Source organism: Triturus cristatus, chromosome 7 (assembly GCF_964204655.1).
Source record: "Triturus cristatus chromosome 7, aTriCri1.1, whole genome shotgun sequence".
NCBI lineage: Eukaryota > Metazoa > Chordata > Amphibia > Caudata > Salamandridae > Triturus > Triturus cristatus.
The window spans coordinates 78,855,990-78,872,426 of NC_140590.1; the positions used below are offsets into that span (position 1 = coordinate 78,855,990).

General features: G+C 42.5%; 1 protein-coding gene across 1 annotated transcript; it reads right to left on the reverse strand.

Moving 5' to 3' along the window:
- Positions 1 to 1,994: 1,994 nt before the first annotated feature.
- Positions 1,995 to 15,154, reverse strand: LOC146808864 (phospholipase A2 inhibitor and Ly6/PLAUR domain-containing protein-like). The gene is made up of 5 exons (XM_085615678.1): positions 15,051 to 15,154; positions 13,072 to 13,191; positions 10,109 to 10,258; positions 5,344 to 5,490; positions 1,995 to 3,210 (listed from the first exon to the last, which is right to left on the reverse strand). The coding sequence occupies exons 1-5, from the start codon at positions 15,100 to 15,102 to the stop codon at positions 3,077 to 3,079; spliced, it is 603 nt and encodes a 200-aa protein (XP_085471804.1). The 5' UTR covers positions 15,103 to 15,154; the 3' UTR covers positions 1,995 to 3,076.
- Positions 15,155 to 16,437: the final 1,283 nt, after the last annotated feature.

Consider the following 16,437-nt stretch of genomic DNA (forward strand, 5'->3'; position numbering starts at 1 on the left):
AACCGGTAATGGTTCGGGAACTCTACCAAAACCTGCACTTGCGAAAATGTCAACATGTACAGTCATAGAAAGAACAAGTTAATGTGAACCTTGCTTAATGCTTGATCCTTGGTTTGTCAGGCTCACTACAAGACGGTCTTACCACCTAAGATGCATCACCATTCGACAGCTATAAAAGAACCTCTTTGTTCCATTAGTAATCACTCTCTTTGAGAGGGCGTGGTTTCCCCGATTGATAAAAAGTGATGGTAGTTTGTTTATTAAAGAAGGTCCTGCCAGCCTTTCTCTCATACGAATTGTCAGCTCAATCTCTCTTCTTCCTGTTTGTGGTCCAATATGTGGACACATTTTTGAAAAGGGTACATTCAGAACATCTGGAGTAAGATGTGGCGACGTCGAACTGCGACCAGGCCTGCAATCCAAATTTGGCCTACTGAAGCTCTGGAGCTTTTGATTCACCAAGGCCTCCAGCTGGATCAAGCCAAAGTCGTAGAATCCAAACCGGCCTAACAAGGAGACCTGCGTGATGTTTGTGAAAAAGCACAAAAAAGGGGCTATGTCAGAAGGTAAAAACTCGACTGGGGCCTACCGCTCACTGGATCTGACCAGCGCTCCATCCTTGTCAGCCTGAAACTTTGACTTTCTCACAGTCAAGCACGACCAGGTGTCTCAAGTTGGCACTTTTGGCTTTTAGGCACTAGAAAGTGTTTATTCTTTAAAAATTCATATCTTCAGTTTCCTACATTGGATATTTGTCGTTTTGGTTTGATTCTAAGCATACAAATATTTATAGTGTGATGTGTCTTACATATTTTAATGTATTGGAGATTTTAAATGCTTTACACACCTTTCTCCTAAGCTTGCCGGTTGCAGCCAGCTACCAAATGTTGAGCAAAGGAATAATTTATTGAGACCTTGAATGAATCTTATATTGTGATTGTTGACTCATTACTAGTAGTAGGCCCTACTTAATCCTACTAATAAACCACCTTCCATCATTGCTTGCACCCAAAAGGATTATTTTTTAATCCTTATGTCCAGTGCATAAAAGATTTAACGGAGTTTGACCTCTGTAACCACAGACAAAAGTGCAGTGGTATTGTCAGATGGCACATTACACTCTTCAGATGGCAATCTTTTAGTGGTCTCATACGTACCTTACGCTCCTCAGATGTCAATATTTTAGTGGTATCAAAGTTTACACAACTTGACTTGGCGGCGGTGCCTTTTATATCCAGGTTGTTCATCTCTGGAACAAGCTGCATGTCTCACTTTATTTCAGTTATGGCCACTCATCTAATTCCAGCAATTATCAATACTAGGACTCCTTTCTCGGTAACAGTGCTCTCTAGAAATGTAGTAATAATACCAAAAATAATAACAATAATAATAATATTAATAATATTAATAATACTTATAAACATGATAAAAATAGTTATTTGTTGGGTGATGGAAAATTCTGTTTCTATACTAATGTGTGAACCACAGTAAATTTTATTTTTTCTTACCGTGTGAAAATGGATGCCAACTATTACTTATTGATGGGTTCCAAATCTTGTTCAACTGAGGTGCACATGATTTCATGGAGGCCGTGGCTGAATGATGTCACAGTACATCTCAAAACCCCAACTGACATCATCAAACAAAGCAATTTTCTACAGTGCCTATTGTTAGTATGCAGGACTGGGCAAAAAGAACTGTGTTTTCTCTGAAGTAGAAGACCCCTTGAACATGTAATGCAGTCCCCAGCACAATACTTTCAGTGAGCACACGGAGAGTTATAAAGAACTCCAGAATGGGGATTTTAGTTGTCCAAGTGAGCACACCCCTGTGGAAAAAGTCAAGGGAACCCATCATTCTATTCATATTTTTAATGTAAAAGGCATCCTATGACACAAACCGGGCATCGATATATAGGGAAACAGTCAAAACCGATTGCAGATTATAATTTTCATACTTTTTAAATGAACATCAAAGAGTCAGACAAACAGGGGTGTTGTGTCTCTATTTAGAGCAGCTCTGTATTCCAGAAGTGATCCATTTCTAGATATTACAATAGCAAATAAACCAGTGTTGGGTAAAAGTCTTCTAGATTTACCAGGTCAGCTCATCTGTGGATTGCAAGGCAATAGTGCCTCACGCCCAAAGGACTAAATAACAATAAAAACATCCTTGTGAACGTCACTGTACAATGTCGACATGTGATGACTTTTCCAGAATAGCAACCTATTTTTAAAAGCTGGTGTTTGATCGTACTGCATCTTGGTCTGCTTAGTTTTACAGAACCGATGAGGTTAGTAAAATCGATTCTGGAGCCTTAACACCCAGAGAGATTATGGCGTTTTCAATTCTAAACTGACCAGACCACCTTTTCTTATCCATTCACAGAGGCATGCACCTGAAATATCTGCCTAGCCAGTCAGTGTTGAGGCACCATCTTCCTAATATCTTTGTTCGACCACCTGGTGTGGAAAGCTTTTAAATAAGCCATGGCAATCAACTTTGCAGACAATGTGAGCTTCTGGCCGACTCCAGTCTGTAAATTAGATTGCAAGGAATATTCACCTTAAATATATTTAAATAATTTCATTTCAAATTTATTTGAACTCCCAAATCATTCAGACTGCCCCAACTGTCAAGATTCATCTATGAATCCCAAATAAATGTGTGGGAGCAAATTGAAGATGACATTTAGGTAAACTTGAAAAGCATGGCTCCAAAGCTTGATTGAACCCCGAGTTTCATGGAGTGGGTGCTGCGATGGTGGAGTAATCTTCCCATCGCAAGTGATGGGGCATGCTGCTGTTAGTATAAATACTTGACTTTCTGACACTTAACCCCTGCCTGATGTAAATGATGAGCTGTACTTAGATGCAATTAAATTGGCAGATTGTGCTAGAAAACAAATAAAATCAATGTATGTGAAATGGGCTCATACAAGAGGTCAATAGCTGGTTGACCAGGAGACGATACTTCTAGAAGAGCATACTCAATAGATGCAGAATTCTGAGGAGGAACTATTTTGCCGGGGAAAGGAAGCCAATTGCTGATCTGGAGATGTTGACATGCCCTTGTTTTAGGAATATTTCTCACCGTCGGAGCAGTGGAAGTGCTCAATCTCTACTGCTGGACCATCTGAACAATACATTATTGGTTGTTTACAAGGGTCTTCATTGACACAGTTCTTGCTGGCAACTGTCAAGATCTTGTCTGTGAAGAGAAAAAGAAATGGGTCATGAGAAAGTGCAGCTTACCACGCCTGACATCAAGGACATTGGCTTGGCCACATCACTGAATCCACTAAATACTAGCCAATGAATAAGGATTGTGAAAGGGGTATTCTCAATTAAAGGATACTAGAATATAAGTCTATATCACATGTATCTACAAATACACCCTGCATAATATTTATATACTTCCCTAAAATGTATTAAATATGTCCCTGGAATTTACAAGATAACATAAACTAGAAAGGGAAGTGTAACACAATTCTGTGCATACAAACAAACACCACAAACTGATTGTCCACATGCACAGCAGCATGTATTCTTCTTACACTTCTATTGATTCCATGCACTGGCTACAACCCCCCTCCTTCTCCATAAACTTCTCAATGTTACCAAAAACCAAGTGTAGAACTTTAAATGTCCCCTGAGGTTGGAACACCAGGTAGAGCTTATTCTTCCACCTTGCGCTAAAACCAGACTTTATTCCTCCCCATTTTTACCTAACCCGCAGCTCTTATGATGCAGCCTTTTCCTATACCCATGCATAATGGGGAGGACTTGGTAAAGCGATGACAGATACAAACCATCAGTTCAAGGGAAGCTAGGGTGAACAACTTTTTTACTCTTACAGAACTTATACATTCCAATATCTTGGGCCAAAAGTCTTCCAAAAGCAAAAAAACTGGTTGCATTCCGAGTGACTGAGTTTAAGCAGGAACTTCATAGAAACATATTAGATCTTGTTCTGAATGGAAAGAAGTCATATTATGTACAAACAAAGGGCAGATATGCAAAGACCTGTGGACCAGTCAGTTATTATTGAATTTTGGCAAATGCCTCAAAGGCATTGGGTGATAAGGAAAGTTAGGAAGTTGCCTTTCTTGGAGAATGCATGTTCTGACTCTATGAAGGAGTTAACATATGAGGAGGAGGAATACGTCCTCAATTGGTTTAAAGGAACAGATGTGAATCAATAAATATATCAATGAGAGGTAATCCTGTTCCTGCCGCACTGTGCTTTTAAGGAAGGTCCTTGCCTGTGGGCCCACACTGATGGTCCGATCTTTCAAGGAACTGTTCAAAGTCAAAGCCCAGCATTTCTCACAGTGAACAATATGCTTGAGTAGATAGAGCCATGTCCTTTGAAACCTGTCTGCTTCTTTCATATGGAGAACCGGTCTAGCTCTAAGTCTTTTTTTTAAGCATTATTTATCCCAAATATCACAGGGACATGGTACTAAAGAATCAATAAACCAATAATTCAGTAGCAAAAAATAGTAATGTGCAGTAATAATTCATAGATACATTAAATTACCTTTATAGTCGCAAAATACATAAATTCTGTTTTTGTTCAAAGAAATTCATTTTGCATATCTTATCTAATTTATTCTGGTACTCCTAAAAACTACAGACCGTTACGGAAAATGTCCACAGTTGGCCCTTCATTACTAATAGTTGGCTTATATGTGTCTATTGCTGCCCCTCTTCGCCGCTATTCTTGAAGCATTTAATCTCCTGCCCAGATTTGTATAAACCTAAGGGTAGTCCCTCTTCTAAGGGAATACATTTCTTCCTAATCTTTAGATTGCCTCATTTTGACTACCCATGGTTGGAATCTGGGTGGATCCAGCAGTCTCCAGTTTTGTGAAGTCAGAGACTTGGGGGCATATTATCAAGGACTGCATTAAAAATTATCGCCGGTTTAGCGGCAGAAAACTGTCGCTAAAGTGGCGATAATGGGCTTGATAATATGCCCTTGAGAATTCCAATAGAAGTCCATGTTTTGGTGTCAACATGGGCTGCTATTGAAATTCTCCAGGGCATATTACCAAGCCCATTATCGCCGCTGTAGCGGCAATTTTCTGCCGCTAAACCAGCGATAATTTTAATGCCGTCCTTTATAATATGCCCCTTGGTTGCCAAAGAAGCAATAAAAACAAACTGCTTTTGTCGAAGTGTTAGATTTAAATTGGGAATCCCACATAAGGTAAAAATCTAACTTTAAGTCATGCGCTTTGATCCCATTCCTGCATGCCTGACACTCTGTAGCTGACCGCTTCCCATACAAAGCCCCTTCTTAGTCAAATACCCCTAAAATCAGGATGGGTTAGCATACCATATTGGCGTATTTTTCCTCCAAAATCCATGCATTTGGTCTCCAGGCCGGTGCACTCCATGGTTTCAATAGACTGGCAGGTAGTGGCGTTTTCAGAATAACACACGGGGCATCGCACTCCGTTGGGTGTGTCGTTCCTGGGCGGTACTGTGAAGCCAAAGGAAAGGAAATTATACTTTGGTTTGGGTAAACTTGACTTTATTATGTGCATTGCTGGGTGGGATGTATACTTATGCAGGTCAAACACACTATGGTCTCGAGAGTTGTATTAGCTTCACTTCTTTTTAGGTCTCGCCTAGTGAAAGCAGTGCATGCGTTGCCCTCAGTATTGCAAGTACCTTTTGAAATCGATTCTGCCGAGGGCTTTCATGCACGCGTCTGCATGGACAAACATGGCTGATCTTGCTATTTGTCCATAGCAAAAAGCATGTGCATGTCTGTAGTCCGTAGGGACTGTGGACAGCTCGATGCCATTTTGCATTCTGGTGTCATAGCAATGGAAATGAAGTTTCCTGTACGGCATGGAACTTGGTGCGCATTCTTGTGTGTTTTGGTTGTTCTTTATTTTTACCGGCACATTTCTTAAAAATACCGCTTTCACAATGCCGCTTTCACTGCGCAGCTTGTTGTTATTATTATTTATTTTTTACAGTTACCAAAAATGCCGCTTTCAAATGCCGCTTTCACTACGCAGCTTGGTATTAATATTTATTCTTAGGGTTACCAAAAATGCCGCTTTCAAATGCCACTTTCACTATGCCGCTTTCACTACGCAGCTTGTTGGTATTATTATTTATTCTTATGATTACCAAAAATGCCGCTTTCAAATGTCGCTTTCACTATGCCGCTTTCACTATGCAGCTTTCACTACACAGCTTGTTTGCTTCCTTGTTTATCTGCAAAGCTCCCTTGTCCAGTGCTTCTTTCACTATGGAGCTTGTTGTTATTACTTATTCTTACGGTTACTGGCACGTTTCTTAAAAATGCCGCTTTCACTATGCCGCTTTCACTACGCAGCTTGTTGTTATTATTATGTATTCTTACGGTTACCATAAATGCCACTTTCAAATGCCGCTTTCACTATGCCAATTTCACTACGCAGCTTGTTGTTATTATAATGTATTCTTACGGTTACCAAAAATGCCGCTTTCAAATGCCGCTTTCACTATGCTGCTTTCACTACGCAGCTTGTTTGCTTCCTTGTTTATCTGCAAAGCTCCCTCTGTCTAGTTATTCCGTCTTGTATGAGAAGTAAATCACAGACCGACGCCTCCAGTCCAGGTTCACTGTCCGTATGTTGGATCTTTCGGAGAGTGCTATGGAGGGCATAAATCTCTTCCGAGATCAACTATTAAGAACCTGACACAGTTTTCAAACTTTTATTGGTGCAGAAGTTATATAACTCCCCACAAATATTACAACATATTTAGGGTTAATGGTCTTGATTCTATATTTATCGATCTGTATATACATATGTATCTGTCTTGTACATTTATGGCTCTGTCGGAACGTATGTGTATCAGTCTTGCAGATTAACGTTGTCTGTGTGTGTGCCTGTGTGTGTGTGTGGTGTAGCTGTAAGTATGAATACGTGTACATCTGCCGGTCTCCGTGTGTGTGTGTGTGTATATATATATATATATATATATACCTGTAATGTCTATCTGTATATTCAAGTATCTATACACATGTGTATAGATCTGTACGCATATTTAATATTTATCCATATACAGATATGTTTCTGTTGATATGTATATGTATCTCGCTGGGCACATATTTTTTTCTCTATGAATACCCAGACAGAACAACGTATCTGGGGGTGACCGGGGTGGGATCTGGGGGTGGTTGGGGTGGGGGGCGTGGTATTGTGTGTATCTGCCAGACTTGTTATTTCCAAAATGTTTACTTCTCCTGAGATAGCTTTCTGATTATGGGAGGTAGGGGTCACCAGATGGTTTGGGACTGTCTCTGTGGGGTGGGGGCTGTGAGATCCAGTATCTTCCGGTGCCCCCCCCCTTAGAATGTGTCTCGCCCTTGCGGGCGGGCTCCAACCCTGTGCGTGTCAGCTTATGTTTCTATTCAGTTCTGAGTGTTGTGCAGTCGCTATTTGTTTAGAAGCTGTTATTAATACCTCCCAAAAATATACTTTGGCTCACACACTAGTGAGCAGTGCACTAAATAACTAAATAATTGTGTGACTAAACCATCCATGAGAAGCCTCGTATGTTTTTAGTCTAACATGTATGCTTATGTGGTTTTAAGGTGTGTCAGTGTGAAATTAATTCTAACAACAAACACACTAATGAAGGGTCGTGTTGCATTTCTCTAAAACTTGTTGCTCACATTATAATGGCGCTGGACTTGTGTGTGAGTGTGAGAGAGAGACTGGGTGTTGTGTGGATGTTGCTATGTATTCTGCGTGTTATTTGTGTTTCTCTGTTTTACTATCTGCATTACTGTGTGCTTTGTTGTGTAGTGGTTTGCGTGTGTGGTTCTGAGTGTTGCTGTGCATGTTCTGTGTTCGTGTGTATGTTGTTATCTGAGCTGATGTGTGGACTGTGTGCCTTGTGTGTGTGTTTTGGACAGGTGGGGGCCTGTTCTCGTCTTGCCCACAGCTGCCCTCTCTCCCAGCTGCTCACCCACAAGCCTTCTAGGCCCTACTCCTACACCCCCACTACACATCTGCTATCACTACATGGAGTATGAAAGATGCCTTGTGCTCGGTATCAAGAAAGGAAAAAAAAGAAAGAAAGAAAAAGGAAGTAAGAAAGAAAAAAAGAGAGGACAACGGAGGTGAAGAAAGAAAAGAAAGAGATAATGGAAAGAAGAAAGAAATAAAGAAACATCAAAGTAACAAAAGAATGAGGGAGAGTGGTGGTGAAAGGAGGGACTTAAGAGGGAGAAAGCCGGAAACAGAGTGACATTTGCAGCCATGGATAGAGTTGGCAACAAAGATCTCCTTTTCACGAGGGGTCTGTGAAATTCACGAAATTGCATTTCGCATAACTCCACGTAATTTTGGCAAAATGAACACAAAATTACTCCTAATCGTGGGAAAGACAAGTTCGCCATTCAGAGCTTTATTTTTGTGCAAAACGAGCCCTCATGTCAAATTTTGGCACAAGAACGCATTTCACAAAAGCATCGTGAACAGCAGCCACTCGCGTTCTGTTGTTCCCATGCCTTCCCGGTCGGTTTTTACCACAAATGGCATGGAATTATGTGAAATGGTATGATGGAGTCATTTCAGGAATAAAAAATGCAATAGGTCTCGCCTTTCATTAAGTTAAAGCCATTTGCTTTGTTATACAATACAATTAGCAAAGCAAATGGCTTTAACTTAATCAAACGCGAGACCTATTGCATTGTCAATGCTTGTTATATACTATGTACACCTAGAAGAATATCATGCAACCACCCCTCACAAAAAGTGTGTGTGGGGGGGTCGTTTGTCATGTCTGTGCATCCATGCTTCTTTCTACATATACAGACACAGATGAGTGTGCCTGTATGTATGTACAAGTATGTATGTGAAGATTGTTTTCATGTAAATACACATGTAGGAATGCTGATCTGTAGGGGGGAAGGGCAGTGCATTTCTCAAACGTGCAGCCACTCCAAGCCAGTGGTGCTAGCTTTTGGGCAGCCATTATAGCTTTACACCTACTAAATGTTATAAATTTGCAGCGGTGCAATATCTCCATAACTCTGGCTCCCTAGCCCAATTAGATATTCGCTGCAGTGTGAATCAAATATAATTAAGGACACATTCTTATGAAAGCACCACACATTGTGTTAAACTATGTGAATAGAGAAGAACAATGTCACGTTGAGATCTAAGGCCCCTCAGTTAATGGTGCTGAATTTTGTTAACGATACATTGAAAGAAAACTAAGATATTAGAGGAGATACTACGGCAGGAATACAGAGCAAATGTTTTGGGAAGTATAATGGGTCTTCTTAGTGCTTAATCTGAACCGGTGGTTTCCGGTGGTCGGCATCTGCACTTAATTGTCAACGCCAGAATGTTTGCCTTTCAGCCACATGGTGGTGCTGTTTGCCTAATTTTGCGATGAAGAAAAAAACAGTTGTTTTTCTATAAACATTAAACATGACTAAGACATGTCATCTAAATAATATAAGAATAGCTTGGGCGGCAGGCATTAGTCATTTTTTTGTTTAAAAAGTCTGAATTGTCCTTGGCAGCACGGACACTGCCATTGGGTGGTGCTCACTGCAGTGGTCTCCGGACAAGGATCCTGGCACATATTTATTTACAAATTAAGCGATGAATACACAGAGGCTGTGGTGGAAGGGGAGTTGAACATTGCCCTGTGCCTTTTAGCCACTGAAAATGAAATGTGTGTCCTGGTGGGTTGGTGTGGGCAGCAGGCATGAAGGCAGGGGAATATCACCCACCGAAGAAGAACCAGGGATCATTGAAACCTCCTGGCCAAGAACAGCACTGGAATGGTGGCCATATGTGGCTTTGAGTTGTCTTTTGATGAGGTCTCCAGACCCATCAAGACTTGGATTGTGACTACTAATTTCAGTCTTTCTAAGAAGCGAATAATATTTTGTGACCTTCAAAGAGACCTTCTGCTAATGGAGGAATGGGGCTTCTACTCTGGACTGTTCTGGTTCAGACTGCAAGGCTCAATGTTTTACAGGCCTGAGCTCTTCAACTGATTTGGAATGAAAAAGAGAATTTGTTTAGTCATTATCGTTTCAGCTAGGCGCATTATGATATTTGAGGTCCACTTACCAACGAGATCCCTAGCGTTGCAGTTTTCCTCCTTGCAGTAGCTTTTCTGCATCCGGAACTGGAAGCCTTTGATGCTCTCACTCAAGAAGTAGTTGCTGCAGTTCTGGTTCTCTGCACAGCCCTTGAAGGTCATGGATGTTGTTTGGCCATCTATGGAAACACAAAGTCAATAAGGTCACCCCGCCTCAAAAGCCAACAAAACACATTTCCATGATGGAGAATGCCCAGCAAATCAATGCTTGATCAAAACATACGGACTGCGATGACCGCTCCTCCAGAGAGGGCTTCTAGCCACCACTTTGCAACTTTCTGCAGATACCATGACCTGTGTTCATAAAGCACACTTTCACTCCTTGGGGTATCTTGGAATTGTATAAGAGATGTTTATTCCTAGGCAACTCAATGGCACTCCCTTGATCAATCTCAGAAAGTTGAAAGGCTGAGTAGACCTGTTGAAATTCGACTCTGTTATCATGAGGACAAAAGATCATAGAGCAGATTAATTAGTCCTATGAGGCACCATACCTTCTTGTGACACCTGATGGTGCTAAGGTATTACTGTAAATAATGTGTTCATGTTTAATATACAGTACCAATGTCATAAAAAGGGTGTAAAGTGTGCAAAGCAGGCAGTTTTTAGTTTTTCTAGTTTGGAAATGCCAACAAACCCATACGTTTGTGGATACTGCAAACTCTGATCACATCCTTCCGCACCCGGGAAATGGCCATAGAATGAGCCCCCTTCCAAGATGTTGGAGAGCAGTTTATCACCGCCATATTTGATAGGGACGAAGGAAAAGGGCTTTGTCCAAATCAAAAATATTTTACCAATGGGGAAAAAGAAAGGGTGCATTTGTGTAGCGGGCTGCATCCGCCGTTTGCATAATTCTATGCCATGTACAAAGCACAGTTTCTCCCCTTGTTTAGGCCCCCCCAGCCCTCCCGAAGCCTTGGGCAGCTCTAATGCAGCTCCTACCTCCCCCATAATATTGGAAGGTTTTTTTTCTCCATCACTCAAATAACGATTTGTTTTTAATGCAAATGTAAAAATGGCAAATAAACAAATCAAATGTAATTAGGGATTTGCGATATTTTAGACGGTGGTGAAATTCTAAAGTATTAACATGCTCACCCAGTAACTATTTTAAATCCTTCTTGCTCCAGATCTACACCCAACATAGGGGAGAACACAATTTCTGTGTTCATGCCAAGTTTGCAGTCAATCCTATCAGTGTTTTTTGCTCATAGCAACATTTCATACAGGATGCAAAAATGGGAAAACAGAACATATAGACAAGTCCAAAGATGCCTGTTCAGTGTGCTAGAGTTGCAGAGTGCGGGTTGGCGGCTGCAGCTGGCCTATGGCAAGGCTTGCACCAATCCTGCCCCAGGCAGGCAACTGAGATCCAAGTGCAGCTGGAATTGGCTACAGGGCCTGGCTTTGTCCAGAGCCAGCACCCAACCAATGTTGGGCAGCCTAGACCTGCTGTGCAAACCTTCTTCCATGTTCAGTGTACATTGGCCACAGAGACTCAGTGGCTGTCAGGCCATGCACTGACTCAACCCCTCGTGGGCGCCAGTCCCTGGTGCGCGTGGCCTTTGGGAATGAGCTCTGCAGCTAGGCTACAAGGATTAGCTGTGACTGGGCCCTTCACCCAAATCATCGCAGTGGGTGGTGAACCTTGTGGCTGGGTGGAGTGGGTAATGGTGATAGTGCTGGTCTTTGACCAGGTCATGTGCCGAACCCACACCTGTTGTAGTCTCTTGGGTTTGTGTTTGGACCTGCACTTCCCCATTATCTGTCAAGTAGCCTTGCAGCTGGGCTCATGGGTCTTTTGAAAGACTGGTCCCTGTTGCAGCCCTTCTAATAGATCAGCAGCATTCATGAAGTCCTTCCAATGGATGAGCCTCTTCCACTCATTTATAATGGAGACTTGCCATTGGCTCTCAGTATTGCCCATCACCCATCGGGGAGTGCTGAGGGAGCAGGTCAGTGGCTGGTATGCACTTCCCCACTATCAGCCATGGCTCTGATCTTTACATGTCGTTAAATGTGGTCTTTTGATTGGAGGGTTCTTCTCTATTGGACCCTGAGATTAGGGTTTCATCTTCTCATTATCTGTCCATGAGTCCTGGTTTTGTTTCCCTAGTTTTGAATATAGGGTAGTATTTTTGGACCTTCACCTTCTCATAGGATATCACTGGGGCATCAACATATTGCTCTACAATCCCATTGTCCATACTGATGAACTCTTGATTGGACCTTCTTATAATTATTATTTGCTATGGAAAAGGATTCTATTGACCCTCACCTTCTTATTGTGTATAAATGGCTGTGATTGGACCTTTGTCCTCTGGTAGTGTATCTCTGGAGCATACAGATGTTCCAACATGAGGCCATTCTCTGTTCTGAGACACTTGCTAGGACTGTCATTGGATTACTTTCTGTGAACAGCGGTGAATGGAGCCGCACCTCATGGTAGAGGCCTCATCGTATTATTTTCTACGGAGTGCTGGGATTGGACCTGTGCCATGCCAAGGTCTATACCAAGGCACTTTGATAGGATCTTCATCTTATTATTTTCAATGGAGGATTCTGATTGGACCTGCACCTTCCCATCTTTAACCATTGCTCCCTGTGATTGGTGCATCATGTTACTTCTGTATATCAATGTCCTATGGTTTGACCCTGCCATCCATTTGCCTTCCATAAACCCTCAGATTATCTCTGTCAACAAAGAGGTTTAGTTTCCTCGACAACATTCCCCTGTGTTGCAGATGACCAATGCGTCCAGGTCTCCCTCCCTGGCCTCTCTCGTGGCGCACCCCTGCCTCAGCGGACGGGCCCATTGCCACCCCTGTCTCCCTTTCAAAGAAGCAGTCTACACTGCTGTGGTGTACCTGTTATCCTCACAATAGGGATCCTGCACCGCAACCCTGGCGCGTGGCCGCGTGACACCTACCGTATGTGAACTCCAGGTAGGTGTTGTCGCACCTGGTTGTGTGGCCTTCACAGACGGTCTGGTTGCCAGAACATGTTGTGCCATTGACGTTCGAACAAACTTCACAGCTCAGTGAGTCTCCTGCAAGAAAAAGTCCTAATTATTAATTTATTAAAAAGGGGAGGAAATGCACTACAGATGAATGTACCAAATGCCCACCCCCCAAAAAGAATTCCTTAATGCTCCCTTAACAGAAGAGAAGCATAGCCAAGCACTGGGAAAGCCAATGAGGGTGGCTTTGTATCTGCTAAACTCCTGTTTCATTTTTTGACAGTAATGTGCCTGTGCAGATGGGTGAGTTAGTGAATAGAGTGTAATGGTTCAATAGCTGGATGAATACAGTAATGTGTGAGTTGGTGAATTTACGAATGCAAGTGTGGTCGAGTACATGGATTAAATGTTAATAGCCAATGCCGCTGGAAACAGCTGGATTTTGCTATGCGAATTTTTTCAGCGTAACTGTGGATCAACTGGTTTTGCCACATAGTTTAACCTTTGCTGCTGAATGTGTACATTTAAAAAAAAAAAAAACATTATCAAATGTTGCTAAAGTAAAGCTTCAACTTGTGGTAAGTAAGCCTAGATGCAGACACTTTGCTGAGTTGTTAATTGCTGTATTAAGGACTCTCCGACTAATGAGGTGCGACCTTCGCCCAGACGGTGTGAATATCCCATTTGATGGACAGGTGCTGGCTTTATTCAGGAGCCTGGAATACATCCTAAGGCCTTTCAGATGCAATTAAAACAGGTTAGAAATCGCGCTTCTTTCTTAGTCTATGACGAAAATGTAAAGAGAGCATTCAAAGTAAAAAAAACACAGAAAGTAAAGAAACAATGAAAGACTTATTTATTATTCATTGGTCGCGCGTCATCGGCGTCCGGGCTCATGCAGGGGGCACACACGAGGAAATGAAAGAAAACAAGCGGCCCTATCCACGGCTGTCCCCCACAATGCACAGCACTACGTTTTTCTGCAGGGCTATTTCAATACCAATTTATACATGGGTGCAAACACCCCCGAGGGCTGAAAACTGAGCGCGCGGGCTGACGCACTATGACGTCGATTAAGAAAACCTGCAACACTAACAGCAGGGGGCCTGAGTCCTCTGGAGAAATACAAGAATAATGGGGCATATTATCAAGCCAGGCGATAAAATTATCGCCACGGCGATAATGGGCTTGATAATATGCTCTATGGAATTCCAATTGCAGCCCATGTTAAATGTGAAGGGCGTCTAACATGGGCTTCAATTGGAATTCCATAGAGCAGATTATCAAGCCCATAATTGCTATTTCAGCGGCAGTTTTCTGCTGCTAAAGCGGCGATAATTTTATCGCCTGGCTTGTTAATATGCCCCATTGTGTCTACAAGTTACTCACTTTGAAGAAGTTGACACAGCTGAAGCACAATGTCATGAAATGGGCTCGGCTCAGGAAGAGAGAGCAGGCAGTGGAAGTGGCAGGCTGGATGGCCCTGTCTGGCCCGTGAAAGAGCAGATACTGAAGTCTCTATAATCTGGAAGAATTCAGCTTTGTATGCAAGATGGCGGAATGCTTCTGGGCAGTGTAAATTGACGCGTTTGTGTTGCCAGTGACTGCAACCCAAAACGTGTCTGAAAATCGGATTAACTCTGGAAGTGTCCAGGAGTCTGTTGTAAACAATCTGTTTTTCCCCCCAAGGACTTCTCAAGTTGATATAAATGTGTGTGTTGGTCAAATAATCAATAAATGAACATCTCCAAGTGCATCAATCAATGATCCTGTAATTGAACCGAGAAAACATCTTATCCAATAGAAAGACTTGTAGCAAAATCTCCCCAGGTCAATAGATCTTACCATAACACACATGCTAAGAAAAGCATGGCAGAAACTACAGCTAACAACATGAAACATCACATCTGTGCATGACAGAGATTCAAAATCAGAGGGATGAAACTGACCTCTAGATATGAAGGCAACGAGGATGCTGATGCTTGCAAGGAGCGCCTTCATGGTGACGAAGAGCTTGGAGCTTGATGTGACGCGGCTGAGGATCTGATAGTCGTCTCCCACAGGGTGCTGTAGAGCAGGCTATTTATTCCCTGGTGTAGATGCTGGGAGATCCCCAGTTTGCATAATGAGATTGAGAAATGCTTTCCCTGGCACACCCTGCTCTCATCTTCCACCTCCTCACCCGCCTCTCAGGTGAAACTACCTGTTCTCGATTGCTAAAATCTGTCCTTTAATCGTGGCCATTACACTGTGCACTGTCAGTAAATTTACACCACTAGACCCACATTTCATCCTAGTCCCATAATTGCCAATGGCTCCTTTAACAGCTGGCTGGAGTCCTCCTTAGATATCATTCTTCCAAAAAAAGAGATACAGATGAAAACTGGTTCTAAGAAAAATCCCTGGTACTCTTCGGAGCTCCGGAAGCTTAAACAAGAGTGTAAAGTACTCGAAAGGAAATGGGGAAAAGACTTTTCATCCATTAACAAAGTCAAATATAGTGAAGCTATTAGACGCTACAAAGTAGAGATAAAATCTGCACAAGGCAATTACTACCAGGAGAAAATAACATCTGCGGTGAATTCTCCGCGTGAAATTTTCTTGATTGCCAAATCACTTTTGACATCTACTGCTCCTTCATTGGCCATAGATAATGTTCAATCTTGGTGTAATCAGCTAGCAGAATTTTTTTCAGCTACAATTCAAACCATTTATAAATCCTTCCCTACGGAAAGAGATATGCAGCTGTCACATAAAATTGATCCCATCCAGGAGCAAGCTTCATTGGAAGAATTTCCCCTTCTGGACGTGGCCTCCTTAACCGAAATTCTAACTCACCTCAAATCTGGCTCACCCTCTGACCCAGCCCCACCCACTGTTCTTCTTAAGATTAGGAAGACCATCTCCTCAGTCTTGGTTGACCTGATCAATACCTCCTTCCTTACAGGCATTGTACCTCCTCTGTGGAAGAGGGCAATGCTCAAGGCTTTGTTGAAGAAGCCTAATCTGGACCCGGAAGACTGGGCGAACTACCAACCTATATCCCAGCTCCCTGTTATCAGTAAAATTGCAGAGAAACATGTAAACTCTGTTCTGTCGAGTTTTCTGGAAAATAATGATCTGCTGCATTCCTCTCAAACAGGTTTCAGATCGCAGCAGGGCACTGAGACCGCCCTTCTGTCGGTTGTGGAGGAATCTAGGGAGATTCTTGACAGCGGAGGCTACGCAGCAGTTATCGTATTAGATCTCAGCGCAGCCTTCGATACCGTCAACCACTCGCTCCTGATCAGCAGACTTCGAGGCATTGGGGTTGGGGGTGCTGCATTGAAGTGGTTG